At 43.9% G+C, this 15748-nt stretch overlaps 2 protein-coding genes and 1 pseudogene across 6 annotated transcripts in view; 1 reads left to right on the forward strand and 2 right to left on the reverse strand.

The window, feature by feature from the left end:
- The window catches only part of LOC139549363 (neurofibromin-like), a 106291-nt gene that overhangs the window by 60720 nt on the left and 29823 nt on the right, over nt 1–15748 (forward strand). For both annotated transcript variants that reach the window (XM_071359800.1, XM_071359801.1), the window contains 5 exons: nt 11372–11804; nt 12512–12852; nt 13023–13225; nt 13620–13813; nt 14475–14615. In XM_071359800.1, the coding sequence (XP_071215901.1) occupies nt 11372–11804; nt 12512–12852; nt 13023–13225; nt 13620–13813; nt 14475–14615 (1312 nt within the window). The remainder of the gene's footprint in view (nt 1–11371; nt 11805–12511; nt 12853–13022; nt 13226–13619; nt 13814–14474; nt 14616–15748) is intronic.
- Nucleotides 1448–5065, reverse strand: LOC139549353 (mucin-2-like; annotated as a pseudogene).
- On the reverse strand, nt 7681–15295 carry LOC139549365 (uncharacterized). Of its 4 annotated transcripts, none has more exons than XR_011669871.1 (4): nt 15118–15291; nt 10673–10873; nt 8617–9693; nt 7681–8544 (listed from the first exon to the last, which is right to left on the reverse strand). XR_011669871.1 is itself a non-coding variant. In XM_071359806.1 (4 exons), exons 3-4 carry the CDS (start codon nt 9668–9670, stop codon nt 8785–8787), a joined length of 546 nt encoding a protein of 181 aa, XP_071215907.1. In that variant the 5' UTR covers nt 9671–9693; nt 10673–10873; nt 15118–15295; the 3' UTR covers nt 7681–8784. The 4 variants fall into 4 exon arrangements, 2 of the variants coding, with proteins under 2 accessions (XP_071215907.1, XP_071215906.1); XR_011669870.1 differs by having other exon boundaries at nt 8581–9693; XM_071359806.1 differs by having other exon boundaries at nt 7681–8808; nt 9149–9693; nt 15118–15295.

A 15748-nucleotide genomic window follows, 5' to 3' on the forward strand; every position in this document is an offset into this window, starting at 1 on the left:
GAGATGAACATGGCATGGATTCTGTTTGTTGCAAATTGAACCGACTGTGTTGAGATGAACATGGCATGGATTCTGTTTGTTGCAAATTGAACCGACTGTGTTGAGATGAACATGGCATGGATTCTGTTTGTTGCAAATTGAACCGACTGTGTTGAGATGAACATGGCATGGATTCTGTTTGTTGCAAATTGAACCGACTGTGTTGAGATGAACATGGCATGGATTCTGTTTGTTGCAAATTGAACCGACTGTGTTGAGATGAACATGGCATGGATTCTGTTTGTTGCAAATTGAACCGACTGTGTTGAGATGAACATGGCATGGATTCTGTTTGTTGCAAATTGAACTGACTGTGTTGAGATGAACATGGCATGGATTCTGTTTGTTGCAAATTGAACCGACTGTGTTGAGATGAACATGGCATGGATTCTGTTTGTTGCAAATTGAACCGACTGTGTTGAGATGAACATGGCATGGATTCTGTTTGTTGCAAATTGAACCGACTGTGTTGAGATGAACATGGCATGGATTCTGTTTGTTGCAAATTGAACCGACTGTGTTGAGATGAACATGGCATGGATTCTGTTTGTTGCAAATTGAACCGACTGTGTTGAGATGAACATGGCATGGATTCTGTTTGTTGCAAATTGAACCGACTGTGTTGAGATGAACATGGCATGGATTCTGTTTGTTGCAAATTGAACTGACTGTGTTGAGATGAACATGGCATGGATTCTGTTTGTTGCAAATTGAACCGACTGTGTTGAGATGAACATGGCATGGATTCTGTTTGTTGCAAATTGAACTGACTGTGTTGAGATGAACATGGCATGGATTCTGTTTGTTGCAAATTGAACCGACTGTGTTGAGATGAACATGGCATCTGTTTGTGTTGGAGATGAAGGTTCACCCCCGACAGGACTGATATGACAGACTGAGTTGGTGGTTTGAAATCTACATCAGACCTGGAACTGCAGATGTGTAAAGAGTTAGAATGAAACGGGACTGAAAATAATCTCAAGTTTAGCTACTTCTCGTGCTGCCTCCTCTCTACTTCTCTTGTGTTTCTTTCATGTCTGCGGCAGTATCAACACAGGGAGTTCTACAATCATTTGTCAATAGAAACATTTCCCTTTTAGTACTCAGCTGGAGAATGTGTCTGGAAGAAGCTGTGAATTTGAGTAGTGGGGTGGTGGTGAGAGGGAATGGATTTATGATGGCTGTATCTTCCAGGCAACGCTCTTTATAGGGAGGGATAAAGCAGGTGCCGTGGCTGGCATCTGAGCGGCAGGGGCGGGTGGGGTGGGGGACAGTAACTTGTGTAGGCAGATGATGCTCTCTCCTCAATCACCACCCAGCAGAATGAATTATAGCCTGGCGTTAACCATTGAGCCTGTAGTCTGCCTCACTGTATGAGGCTAATGTAGTACACAATTTCACACCAGTATTTACCATAATTGGATTTATTGCATAAATACGTGATTGATGAACAACGAGTATTTAACATCTCATTTGTTGACAAGTATGGGTAGATGAGATGGGTGTGGTGGTTGCTTTCCCTCTCCCATCTTGTTTCTGTGGTTTCTCTTCAGATGAGACATTGAGGCATTTTTTGTGGGTCTGACATTTCCCTCTTTCTGTCTCTCTCTTTACTGTTAGTGTACTGCTGCACAGCTCTGAAGTACACTGGGAGCGACTGCAACACTGCAGTAAGGCACTCACTAACAGTGTTGGGCCAGCCCCACTGAGAGACTAACTCCCTGCTCACTCTTTCTCACATTCATTCTATCCCTTTCTATCTATTGTTCCTCAGTTTAATTATATAAATCACTCTTTCGTTTCATTTATTTTTTGTACTTCCTCTTTCACCGTGAATGTTTCAGCCTGGGTAGATTGTTTTCAGTGACTTGACTTATGCGCTGTGAATGTTCACTTGCCACACACACACACACACACACACACACACACACACACACACACACACACACACACACACACACACACACACACACACACAATTACATTACTTTAGCAGTGCATCCTTCTCTGAATAATCTCACCACTGGGTATGATGCTGATGTTTAGGCCTTTACTTCCTGTGTCTTTCTCTCCAAAAAGTACACTGGAGAAAAGCAATTATTGTAGCATGAAATAAATATCACTGCTACAGATTGGTCAGGCTGAATTAAAATGGATCTGAACAGTGTCCACATCTTGAATCAAAACATTTGGGAAAGCTTTCTGAGTGTACATTTGGTTGCCTTCATACCAAAGAAAGCTGATTATTGTGGCCAATGTCAGTTATCCTGTTAAATAGGGAGAGGGTTAGCTTGGTTTTGACAATCAAACTATGGCTATAGGCCTAGTTGAAGATCTGTTTCGTGGAATGTTTCATCAGATAGAGGTATAGATGGAGGAAGCAAAACACTGATAAGCATCAGTTTAGTTTTTTGGGTAAAGTGGTTTCCTTTGTTGGGTGGTGGGGGAGGAGAGTGGGTTTCCTGTGTTGCTATCTGTCACTGCTTGGAGATGGGTAAAGGCGGGTCCGGGGGGATGGAGAAATATGTGCTCTCTGGTGGAGGGGGGCTGGCCTGGTCTGAGGGGGGACGCAGGTGAACACCCAACAGTGGTGGAGGAACAGTTTCTGGGATATCTGGTGGCGTATGAGAGGAAGAGCGATTGGGAGCATTGTCTGGCCCCAGATCAACATCCTGCAAGGAGGCAGGAGGCTGATGGTAATGGGTGGGTGCTGTGGCAGTGGTCTCTGAAGACGTCGGTGGCGGAGGAGATGAGGAGTTGTCTGGAAGTTGTACCTCCTCAGTCTGGGTATTTTCTTTGTTCAACGCAGCAGTCCCGTTGCACGGTTTAACAATCTGAAACAGTCTCTCTTCCGAATGTACTTCCTGCCGGAATCTCACCCATCCGGAATTCCTGGTCAGTATCCTGGTTCAGAGAGAACCTCTTGGAGAGTCGCTGAGACAGGAAGCCAGAGAAGGAGATCCCATTGGAGCCCCTCAGATGGACATCACCACTATCGTCATTATCCAGTTGAGACTGGACTCCACCGTACAGAAACGGAGAGGGGCCGGCCCAGGCTGTATTCTGCAGCTGCATCCTCTGTTGTCTTTGCTTCCTCACGAAGATGACCCCAAAACCCACCAGCATCATGAACAGTGTCCCACCAATCAGTACAGCCACCGCTGTGCCATGGTTCCCCGTCTTTTTTCTCTCGTCTTGGTTTGCAGTTTTTGTCGGAGGCTTTGGTTTCTTTTTTGCCGTGGTGGTGGCATTGGCAACTTCTTTTTTAGTGGGGACCATTGGCCCGGATTGGCCCGTGCTGCTGGTAACGTCAATACTAGAAGTAACAGAGGCTTCAGTGGTGGCAAGGGTCTTGGCAGGCTGGGTCGACGTCCATGGAGTGGAGACGTGGGTTGAAGATTTGGTCATGGCTGTAGATGGAGGTAGGGTGGTGGGTGAAGTGGCAGCACTAGGCAGCTCAGATAGGCCTGTTGGACCTCTTTCAGTGGGGTGTGAAGGGGATGATCTCCTGCTTGTGACTGGGGCCTGGGAGGGGGTGCTGGGTAGTTGAGCCTTTCCACCTGTGTTCAAAGTATATTCCGCTCTAGTCGGTGTCACTCCAAATCCAACACCAGTTGGCGTGGGTCGTTTCCTCTCTGCGGTGTCGTTGGTCTGCGACATTGGAGAATTGGACGGAGTAGGCCCCGTTTGGATCTCTGTTGGTTGATTTGGTGTCGGTGAGGTTGTTTGAGTGGACAACTCAGAAGGTCTAGGTGATGCTGTTGGACTTACTTCGTCCTTGCCGGAGGGTGTAACTTGCCTTACCAGAGGTTGATTCCACACAGTGGGCGATGTTTCCTGGGCTCCATCTGCTGTGATCTCCACCGTAGACTTGTTTTTATATCTGGTTGTTTGGCGGTCCTGAGGTGACTGGGAGTTCCTCTTTGTGCTCATACGCAAAGGCTGCATTGAAGGCCGATCGTGGCTGAGAATGTTTCTGGTCGACACCTGGTCTGAAGTCTGTGGTTCACTCTTCACTGTGAGCTTCAACTCAACTGAAGGTGCTACGGTGCTATGTTGTCCTTCATCCGGTGCGTTGTTGAGGGGCTCTTGAGCCATTTCTACGGGTGAAACTTTGTCTGAAGTTGCAGTAACCTCACTGCTTCTGAAGTTGGTAGAGTGGAGGTTAGGCTGAAGTGTCACTGTGCCATTCAGTCCCCGTGGCAGCATCCACAGAAAATACACAATAACAAGACGCTTTCCCTCCATTGCTGTTTCCTGTTAACGTCTGAATTCTGCTGTGTCCTGATGACTGATGGATGAAAAGAAGAAAAGCAACTGTCATTACTGTATCTATAAACGCGCTGTACCATGAGGAAACAAGCAACATTTTAGCATAAAGGGCTGAGTGGTAAAATGTGGTCGCTACTTTTGGCATTTCCTTCCTCAAATTAAAATTCAAAGTAGGCATAGAATATTTAGAGTAAATGGGGATCTACTAATAAGATCAGAATGTTTAATGGGGAATCAAACAATTTTCTGGTTTCTTCCCAATTCTAAGAATGAATGGCTTATAATGTTTCAAATCAGGATGTCTTTGTCCAATCTGTATTGATTAGCTTACATTAGTGATAGTGTTTGTATAATGTGCATTTTTTTCTCCTGCTTACCATTTAAAACTCCCACATCCCACAAACAACTCTGTATTTAAAAGGCTTTTGTTCACAATTGCTTGCACATTCTCTGGCATATCACACATGTCCTCATTAGAGCCACAGATCCTGCAATAACCCATTTATATTTACATCACCCACCCTAAAGTCGGTTGTACTCACCAGAGCCTACACAGGATGTAACCCTCGAATCCTGGCCGGCCTTAACCTGCTCCAAGTTCACAAAAATCAGAAACCCTGTATGAGTTGGTGTGTCTCAGTTGGAAGAGATCCCCATAGTTTGGTGAACATGAAGCCCAGAAAGCAACTGCTGTAGAAGGCTGCGAGGCCACAGCCTGGTAGAATACAGAACCTTCTCTTGCCTCACTTGACAGGAAGTGAGAGCTGTGAAACTGAGGTCTGATGACAAATGACACCGTTCTTTTTAACAGAGCAAAGTCTGCAGTGATGGAAGAAGAAGAGTGGTTTGTGATTTTAACACTGGATGTTTAAATATAAAGATGTACATATTTAATTTTAATATGCACTCTGGGATAGTTGAGTCTTTGTCATATAGTTTGTTACAGACAGTACTGAATGTTGTGCTCTTGGAAAGTTTCTGTTAATTAAATAGCTGCCTATCACTCCTGCAGAGATGGCGTGAAAGTAGTTGGCCGCCTTGCTGCTGAAGCCTGTTACATGGGAAGTGTTTCAGTTGTCGCTATCACTTATTCAGTTCAATTATACAGTCGTGTTTGTTTTCTGTATTTGTGCTTTTGGTTTAAAACTGTCAACAGAAAGATGATGCACAGTAAGTAAATAAATAAATAAATAAAAAACACAGCAAGGTCTAGGTCGTAGTGTCAAAGACAAGCGGTGGTTGTTTCAGTGTTTTCAGTTGAATTGTTGAACACGCCAACAATATCAAGCCCACATTTCTCTTTTCATATACACTACCGTTCAAAAGTTTGGGGTCACGTAGAAATGTCCTTGTTTTTTTTTTAAAGAAAAGCTGTTTTTTTGTAATTTTTTTTAAATAACATGAAATTGATCAGAAATACAGTGTAGACATTGTTAATGTTGTAATTGACTGTTGTAGCTGGAAATGTTCAATTTTTTTAATGGAATATCTACATAGGCGTACAGAGTTCCATTATCAGCAATCATCACTCCTGTGTTCCAATTGAGTGTTGTGTTAGCTAATCCAAGTTTATCATTTTAAAAGGCTAATTGATCATTAGAAAACCCTTTTGCTATTCCATGCGAGAAATTGCCAAGAAACTGAAGATCTCGTACAATGCTGTGTACTACTCCCTTCACAGAACAGTGCAAACTGGCGCTAACCAGAATATAAAGAGTGGGAGGCCCCGGTGCACAACAGAGCAAGAGGACAAGTACATTAGAGTGTCTAGTTTGAGAAACAGGCACCTCACTAAAGTCCTCAATTGGCAGCTTCATTAAATAGTACCAGCAAAACAGCAGTCTCAACTAGAGGTCGACCGATTAATCGGAATGGCCGATTTCAAGTTTTCATAACAATCGGAAATCGGTATTTTTGGGCGCTGATTTGCCGAATTAAAAAAATATATATTTTATTTATTTATATATATATATATATATATATATATATATATATATATATATATATATATATATATATATATATACACTGCTCAAAAAAATAAAGGGAACACTTAAACAACACAATGTAACTCCAAGTCAATCACACTTCTGTGAAATCAAACTGTCCACTTAGGAAGCAACACTGATTGACAATAAATGTCACATGCTGTTGTGCAAATGGAATAGACAACAGGTGGAAATTATAGGCAATTAGCAAGACACCCCCAATAAAGGAGTGGTTCTGCAGGTGGTGACCACAGACCACTTCTCAGTTCCTATGCTTCCTGGCTGATGTTTTGGTCACTTTTGAATGCTGGCGGTGCTTTCACTCTAGTGGTAGCATGAGACGGAGTCTACAACCCACACAAGTGGCTCAGGTAGTGCAGCTCATCCAGGATGGCACATCAATGCGAGCTGTGGCAAGAAGGTTTGCTGTGTCTGTCAGCGTAGTGTCCAGAGCATGGAGGCGCTACCAGGAGACAGGCCAGTACATCAGGAGACGTGGAGGAGGCCGTAGGAGGGCAACAACCCAGCAGCAGGACCGCTACCTCCGCCTTTGTGCAAGGAGGAGCACTGCCAGAGCCCTGCAAAATGACCTCCAGCAGGCCACAAATGTGCCCAAAAATACCGATTTCCGATTGTTATGAAAACTTGAAATCGGCCATTCCGATTAATCGGTCGACCTCTAATATTAATAGAACCTATTAAACTAGTGCCAGGAGAGTTTTTTTTTTTTTTTTTTTACTTTAATTGAATAATGTCTATTGTCTCTTGTCTATTGTATTGTCTTGCTGCTTTTTGTTCTATGTTGCTCTGTCTGTATGCTATGTCTTGCTTGTCCTATGTTGCTCGGCGTGTGCTCACTGCTCAATGATTGTCTATATTGTAATTGTTTTTAATAACCTGCTCAGGGCCTGCGGTTGAAAATTAGCTGGCTGGCTAAAACTAAAACCGGCACGGAAACGTTGATTAATGTGCACTGTCCCTGTAAAAATAAACTCTAACTCAATAATTTCACAGCATCTATTTCACTGTGATCGTTGTACACATGCCACCCCCTGTATTCATTGCAGTCAGTGGTTGACTTGGGCAGGAGCTCACTGGAGCTGAGTACCGGCACTTAAATATTCTACTGCTTGAGTTCCTGTTCCTTTCATAGAATCTTAGATCAAAAGTATTGTGGAGCTCCTGCTCCTCTCATAGAATATTAGATCAAAAATATTGTGGAGCTCCTCCACCTAAAAATAAACAGTACCCAAAATGAGTACCGGAACCTATTTCAGTCAAAGTCAGAGCACTGATTGCAGACCACCATTTTCTGAAGCTCTTGTCTAAACACCATTGTGTTCTTACTCGATTTGAAACAAGAATGCCATTCATTCACACATGATTACAAAACAGCCATTTATTTGGGTTGGGGCAGTTAAACAGACATTGTATTTTTACAGAAAGGAGAAAATAAGTTTGACTTAGTAGAGAGATGAGTGGAAACAAAAGATTTAGGACTTCTGTGAGTGGTCGACTGACACATGAAGGTTGAGGGGGAGACTTGATAATGTAGCATGGAGGCTTTGCAGACCCAATGCTATCTTTGTGCCCAGCCAAGGATGGCAACAAGATGTTCAAAGTTTACCCTTGATATAGTATTTGTGCATGGAATCACTTCAGATGAGGGAAAGGAAGTTCACTTGACTTGGTGTAAAGTAATAATTTTAACTTAAATCATGTCTGAAGAGCAAGCATGTTGGCATATTTGAGTTTATTTAAATAAACAAATGTAACAAAAAAACATCAAACAAGATATATAGACGTACAAGACCAACGTTCAACAGGTACAGGACCTGACACAGTAACCAAAAGCTCACCGTTTCGAATCCCAGAGCCGACTAGGTGGATAATCTATCCATGTGCCCTTGAGAAAGTTAGGTGAAAGTCGCTCTGGATAAGAGCGCCACTAAATTACTATGTGAATGATCCACCCGTACAAAGATCCTGAACCTTTGCAATAAGGGTAATTCACTTGGGCAGTTGGACCTTTGCAGTAAGGGTAATTCACTTGGGCAGTTGGACCTTTGCAATAAAGGTAATTCACTTGGGCAGTTGGACCTTTGCAGTAAGGGTAATTCACTTGGGCAGTTGGACCTTTGCAGTAAGGGTAATTCACTTGGGCAGTTGGACCTTTGCAGTAAGGGTAATTCACTTGGGCAGTTGAACCTTTGCAGTAAGGGTAAATTCACTTGGGCAGTTGGACCTTTGTAGTAAGGGTAATTCACTTGGGAAGTTGGACATTTGCAGTAAGGGTAATTCACTTGGGCAGTTGGACCTTTGCAGTAAGGGTAATTCACTTGGGAAGTTGGACATTTGCAGTAAGGGTAAATTCACTTGGGCAGTTGAACCTTTGCAGTAAGGGTAAATTCACTTGGGCAGTTGGCCGTAGGGTTGCTGTTCGTAGCACATTATTTCAAATGAATGTCTTGCTGCCGCCGATAGCCTACCACCAATTCAAACGTTCTCTCTACAAATCAAAAATTACATCAGATTAATGCATTTTACAAAGCTCCTAAATTCGATTATATATAGATGCAGTACTTAGAAAAAATAACAGTCTTGACTTGTTGAGGCATAAGACTGGAGGTGATCTGGCCTTTTGATATCTCTGTGCCTTAGTGAAGTTAAGCTCCTAGCCAGGCATGGCTCTCTGAGGCTAGAGCGAGTGCATGCAATGCTCATCACACCACTAGGGGCTTGTTCTCTAGCTCCTGGGAGACTTCCAGACATGAATCCCTGGAGCTGGAACACTGCAATTGCATGGACATTTCTCCAGCCGTTCCTGAATCCCCCGTTTGGCTCCTTACCCCTTCTCTTGCCTGCTCCTCCTCCCTTTCCTTCCACTCTTCTTCTCCCTGCTCTTCATCATCCACCTGGACCTCCTCCAACATGATGCTGGCATCGCAGGGCCCCACTATGCCCCCCTCTGTGTGCTCCGTGCCCCAGTAGCCTATGCCACTCAAAAGGTCCACATTACTGCGGGTGGGGCGAGGGGCACGGGCCTGGTGCCTAAGACGGCACACCTGGCAGGCCAGGACCACAGTAGAGACCAGCAGACACAGGACCAGGCCCCCGGCGCAGGCCACTACTATGACGCCCATCTGGGGCTCCGTGAAGCAGCCCGCAGTGGCCTCCTTGGGGGAGCTGGAGTTGTCTGGCTCCGGGGAGGGGTCGGGGAGTGTTGTGCTGTTGTTTTCCTCTGGGGTAATGGAGTTTTGATCATGTCGATCTATGTCCACATTGGTCTGAGGCTGAGTACTGCTGGTGTGTGAAGCTTGTCCAATCAGAAGGAAGAAGAGAAGATGGAGAGAGATTCTGGAGGCTTCCATGTTTCAGGTTCTCTGAAATGGTACTAGAGGAAGAGAATAGCTTTTATTGTTCCTGCCAGCAAACAGTCTCTGTATTGTGACTTTTTGTTAACGTTTGAATATAGTTATAGAAGTTGTATGAGATACGTATGCTTAGGGGTCTGCAGAGTTATTTCAGGGTGTTGTTTTTTAAAATGTATTATTTGTGGACCCCCCTCCCAATGTTTTTATAAATGTGCCTACCAACAACAAAATAAACCCATTTTGAATGACATATTTACAGTAGAAAATATCTTCTTTCTGATGTCAACTTTATTTCTCAACTCCTAATATTGAGCTCATTACACTCATTGGAGCATATTACACTGTCTGACAAACTTTGAAAAGCACCCACGAGTACGGGTCACGGGAAGTACCGCTGGCTGCTGGTAAGCTTTCTTGACTTACACATTTTTGCCAACACATGGTTAACCTTTGTTTAACCAGATAAACTGCTGCTTTTAGCGAAAATGTGTTTGGATTACCTTTTCTACAAATAGGCTATGTTGGAGTTTACACTTCCTCTTCCAATTATTACGTGAGGAGGTCAAAATAATGAAAACCATCTACCAAGTCCTGATAGTTTATTACTTCTCCCTGCCATTATCATTCACCTGACAAGACAAGATGTGATTTATAAAACATTTTGCTAACTAGCCCAGATAAGTCTTCCACTCACTGTCACACTACATCACAATTTACTAAATGAATTAATGAATATGTCAATGTGTTACTGAAGTAGACTTGCCTTACCATAGAACTAACTGGCTACAAGTTATTTATGCAGTACCTTTCAGGAAAGTATTATGTACAGTAAATGTCAGAATAATCTAGACGTCTTTGTTAAATTTGTCCAAATCGTCATTTTGTCGTTTTCATTGCAATGTCCACTTAAAATAAGCTGAATCTTACTACAGAAACACATTATTTGGTCATTACTTTTTTTGTACAATTTATGTTGGAGATTGTGTGGGCATCACTTACCTGAGCAAGGGCACAGCCTGTGAGTGAGTGTGTGTGGGGCAAGGTGAACTAGACTGGGAATATGTCAGTATAAGGAGCGGGCGGTGTGTGTGTGAGTCAGAATTGGCACCTGCTGCGACCCAAGCTTCTTGAAATGCACCCCCTCTTTTTCTGACCTTATTTCTGGGCTCGTTGAGCCTCCACCTCTGTAGCACACGACGTCTGAAAAGAGACACAGAAGGGTGTAGGTAAATTAGTATAGGCCCACAATTCAGTCTGAGACTGCCAGCTACCAGTAAATGATACTAATAATACTGCTAACGATGAACTCTTTCTAGGCCTGAGAAGCTGAATTCTTTTTATTTATTTAACAGTTATTTTGACAGTCATGCTGAGACCAAGGTCTCTATTTCAGAAGAGCCCTGTAACAAAAATATGTTATGTACATTATTACAATAGAAAGCTCATTCACAACAAGTTCATGCACAAATTAAGTGCTTTCAGAATGGGATGAATTTCTGATTTTTATCGGTATGAATCCACCGTGAGACTGTTCTATCTAAACCAAAGAGACCAGAAAATACCAGTATTTTGGAATTTATTTAACCGGTAAAAGTATTTATTTTTAGAGGTAGACCTGGCTGGCTGAGAGTGCACTTTCTACCTACTCCTCTTCCATCAGACCTATCCTCAACTTCTCCTTCCCTTCTCTTTCCGCAGGTTTAAGACAGGCCAGATCAACGGAGACCTTCTAATTTACCATGTGCTGCTGACCTTGAAGCCTTACTACGCCAAGCCCTACGAGATCGTAGTGGACCTGACCCACGTGGGGCCCAGCAACCGCTTCAAGACAGACTTCTTGTCCAAGTGGTTTGTGGTGTTCCCGGGCTTTGCCTACGAGAACGTGGTGGTGGTCTACGTGTACAACTGCAACACGTGGGTGAGGGAGTACACCAAGTACCATGAGAGGCTGCTGACAGGCCTGAAGGGCAGCAAGCGGGTGCAGTTCATCGACTCGCCGGTGCGGTTGGTGGAGCACGTAGAGGCAGAGCAGCAGAAGCTCCCCGCAGCCACGCTAGCCCTGGAGGAGGACCTCAAGGTGTTCCACAATGCCCTGAAAGTGGCCCACAAGGACACCAAGGTCTCCATCAAGGTCAGTAGCACACTGGTCTGTGTGTAACCCTAGCATTAACCCTAACTTTCAAACTGGCTACATGGAAAACAGGGTATGGGGAACAGGGAAGTATGGAGATCGAGGGTAGGCGGGAACAGCAAGAATTGTTTACCAAAAAAAAGTGCATTGGATATTTGTCGCAATATCAAATCATTTCTGGGTAACAATTAAGTACCTTAATGTGATTGTTTTGTGTTAAAATGGTCAAAAAGAAAGAGGATTTTTTTTTAGCAAAGGGCAGTTTCTCAAGCAAGAATTTTGATAGAACTGTCTGGGAGTGGGGAGGCAAACTGAAAATTAGCTGTGATTGGCATAGAGTTTTGGTACTCTCTTTATTATTGGTCTATTAACTAATTTACAGCATGGTGATATCACCATTGGAGGTCAAATCTCCAGAGCACCAAAACAGGCTGAAATTTCAGGCAGTCTTTTCAAACAGCTTCAATGTCATTTTCACAATTTTACAATATTATTCCATCCTCATAGTGTAGAAATATGCAGTATAAAAAAACACAGGAAAATCAAGTTTGTCACTTCTCTATACCTCAATCAGTTTGAATAGATTAGTTTGTTGCCAAAAGGGAAAGTGGAAGATTGAATTGATTGGTTATTGAGTCCTGCTTTGTGTTGTCATTGTTGTCATGTACACACTTGTCTCTCAACAACAACCCTCCCTATTATCCCAGGTGGGCTCCACGGCCGTCCAGGTGACGTCAGCAGAGCGTACCCGTGTCCTGGGCCAGTCCGTGTTCCTCAACGATGTGTACTATGCCTCTGAGGTTGAGGAGATCTGCCTGGTGGACGAGAGCCAGTTCACCCTGACCATGGCCAACCAGGGCACACCCCTCACCTTCATGCACCAGGAGTGTGACGCCATTGTCCAGTCCATCATCCACATCAGGACGCGCTGGGAGCTGTCGCAGCCAGACTCAATCCCCCAGCACACCAAGATCAGGCCCAAAGATGTGCCGGGCACCTTGCTGAACCTCGCCCTGCTCAATCTGGGCAGCTCTGACCCCAGCCTCAGGTCAGACATTCAACATAGCTAGCTTCTAGGGGTCAATCAGGGCAGGTCTTGGTGTAGCATGTTCCCTGAAATATGAGCAGTATCTAAATGAAACAATTAATTTACCGCAACTTCTTCATCCAATTTCCTGCTTTGAAATGGAATATAGTAGCTAACTGTCCCCTCCACAGGTCTGCAGCCTACAACCTGCTGTGTGCCTTAACCTGCACCTTCAACCTGAAGATCGAGGGCCAGCTGCTGGAGACCTCAGGCCTGTGTATCCCTGCCAACAACACCCTCTTCATAGTGTCCATCAGCAAGACGCTGGCCGCAAACGAACCACACCTCACCCTGGAGTTCCTGGAGGAGTGCATCTCCGGCTTCAGCAAGTCTAGTGAGTCTAGAACACGGAACGCGCATAAATGCATTGACTGAAATTCATTCCAAAAGATGGCCACTCTCTGTCTTCTCTACCTCACACCTACTTGCCCACTCTTTTTATTTACAGACTCACACCGACACACTAACTTTCTCTCAACACACAAACGCAGACACACACTCACAGACCGGCCCAACGACCCATGCCAACCTGACCAGTTGCCATTCGTTTTGGGGGGACTGTTTGATTGCCATATCCATCAGTGTGCATTGAGCCATGGCTTCAGAGCCCTCAGCTCTCAGTGTGGCTGTCTTGTCATTCATCCACATGCCAATCTCTGCTCCTCCACACTGCAGCAACAACAGAGGAGCTGGTGTTATCGACCCTCTGATTCTGTGTCTGTGTTTAGGTATAGAGCTGAAGCACCTGTGTCTAGAATACATGACCCCCTGGCTGCTCAACCTGGTGAGGTTCTGTAAGCACAATGATGATGCCAAACGTCAGCGTGTCAGCGCCATCTTGGATAAGCTCATCACCATGACCATCAATGAGAAGCAGATGTACCCCTCTATACAGGCCAAGATCTGGGGCAGCCTCGGCCAGGTGAGTAACCACACACACACACATTCATACATCCTTGTTGTTTGACCTCAAATTTACATTTTAGTCAAACACTATCTTAGAGGGCACATGTTTACTTAATGTACTGATAAATGTCTCCAAGCCCAAGAAAAACTGCCCATGTTGGCTTTCTCAGAGATTAAGGCTTACAGAGATGGGAGGAAGTCATGTAGAAGATAGGGACATATTGCATTTTTATAGGCACAAGGAATGCTTTATGAATCCAAAATGCAGAATCATAGCCTGTTTTTCAATAAAACCTTTTAATTTAATTTTTTTAATGGACGGTATCGAAATGACAGTACTTTTGGGTTTGAAGTGTTCTTCCTAAATAGCATTAGCTATCTACGTTGTAAAAGTTTAATGGCTTGTCTCAAATGACTGTAGTATAGACATCTGAATATATCTCCATAGATAATAAACAACACATTCTAAACTCCTCTGTAATTTTTCATACCCAATCCATTCTGGGTGGTGAACAAGTGCACTTTTTGGGGAGAAGGGCAGTTCCTTGTTTCTGAGATATGACCTGTCAATTCTACACAATATATTTATTTCTGAACTGTCCCTAACTTTTAGCCCCACTGAATGCAACCCAGGTTGTATGTGACCTGGTGACCTGACCTGTGACCTTTGCCCTCAGATAACGGACCTGCTGGACGTGGTGTTGGACAGCTTCATCAAGACCAGCGCTACAGGAGGCCTGGGCTCCATCAAGGCTGAGGTCATGGCTGACACGGCTGTGGCTCTAGCCTCAGGGAACGTCAAACTGGTCTCCAGCAAGGTGGGTATCTACACTTTGAGCTAGTTTACGCAGGCTAACACATGCTAACTGGGCCAACTGATTTCAATGGCAAAATTGCTAACAGTTAACTGTCAGTCTAGATGCACTGGGAACACTGTCATATGCTAATAGACACTCCTCTGTGTCAAGCCCAGTGTCCCAACATGGATGACGTCACTGTCCTTGTCTTAATGAACCCTTTGGTCGGAGACCGTTTTCCTCTCAAACGCCACAATGTCACTAACTCAAAGTATACTTTAGAACAACTCTGTTAGCTTAATCGCGGCCGTTTACAATTCCAATTGGGATTTTCTAAATCATAATTTGGGATTAAGCAAATAAATATTTCTGTATTATCAATATTAAGATGCAAACCGTTTTAGTATGATACAAAGATAAACTCATCAAAACATTGTCCTAGACAACATATATTAAATGCTGTTTTTAATCTAAAATGTCTTCCAAACAAAGAACATTTGCATTTAAATTGATTAATCCTTACCAATTTGCTTTAGTTACAGCTTCTTTCCACATCATCCAAACTGACCGACTCATCAACCCCATCATCTGTGAGCTGTTTATCCCAATTGTCCCTCTTACTGAAATAGAAACACACACCCTCACAGCCCAGGCTGACAAGAGTAAGCCAGGCCCTCGCTCCTATTAAGGCAGACACTGTAAAGCATGGCAGTGAATAGTGATCATTGTGAAGATGTTTTGCTAAGGAACAGCAAACACAGTGCTCTTTTAGTTGAGGTGTCGCAGCATCCATCTTAGTCATTTACATCTATTTAAGTGACTAATCAATGACTTTAAGCTTCACATTTGATGAATCATTTTCAGGGTTTGTGTGTTCTGATATAGTAGTCTTAATGTACACGTCATCCATCAGAGGGTGGGCATTGTTTGGTTGGCATGTTCCAGCTCAGCCACTACTGATGTCATGACAGGCCAGCTATTGGGGACAAAGGGGACTTTGTCTGGTCCCCATGGCCTATCTGTCACCCAGTGCTTGAGCCAGTGGTGTTTTATTTACAGATATAATCACTGCCATCTTCTCTCTGCCTCCTATTTCGCCAACATCCCAAAATACATCTGAAGTTTTTTTAGGGATACCGCTCGCGTTTAAAATA

This window comes from Salvelinus alpinus, chromosome 22 (assembly GCF_045679555.1).
Source record: "Salvelinus alpinus chromosome 22, SLU_Salpinus.1, whole genome shotgun sequence".
NCBI lineage: Eukaryota > Metazoa > Chordata > Actinopteri > Salmoniformes > Salmonidae > Salvelinus > Salvelinus alpinus.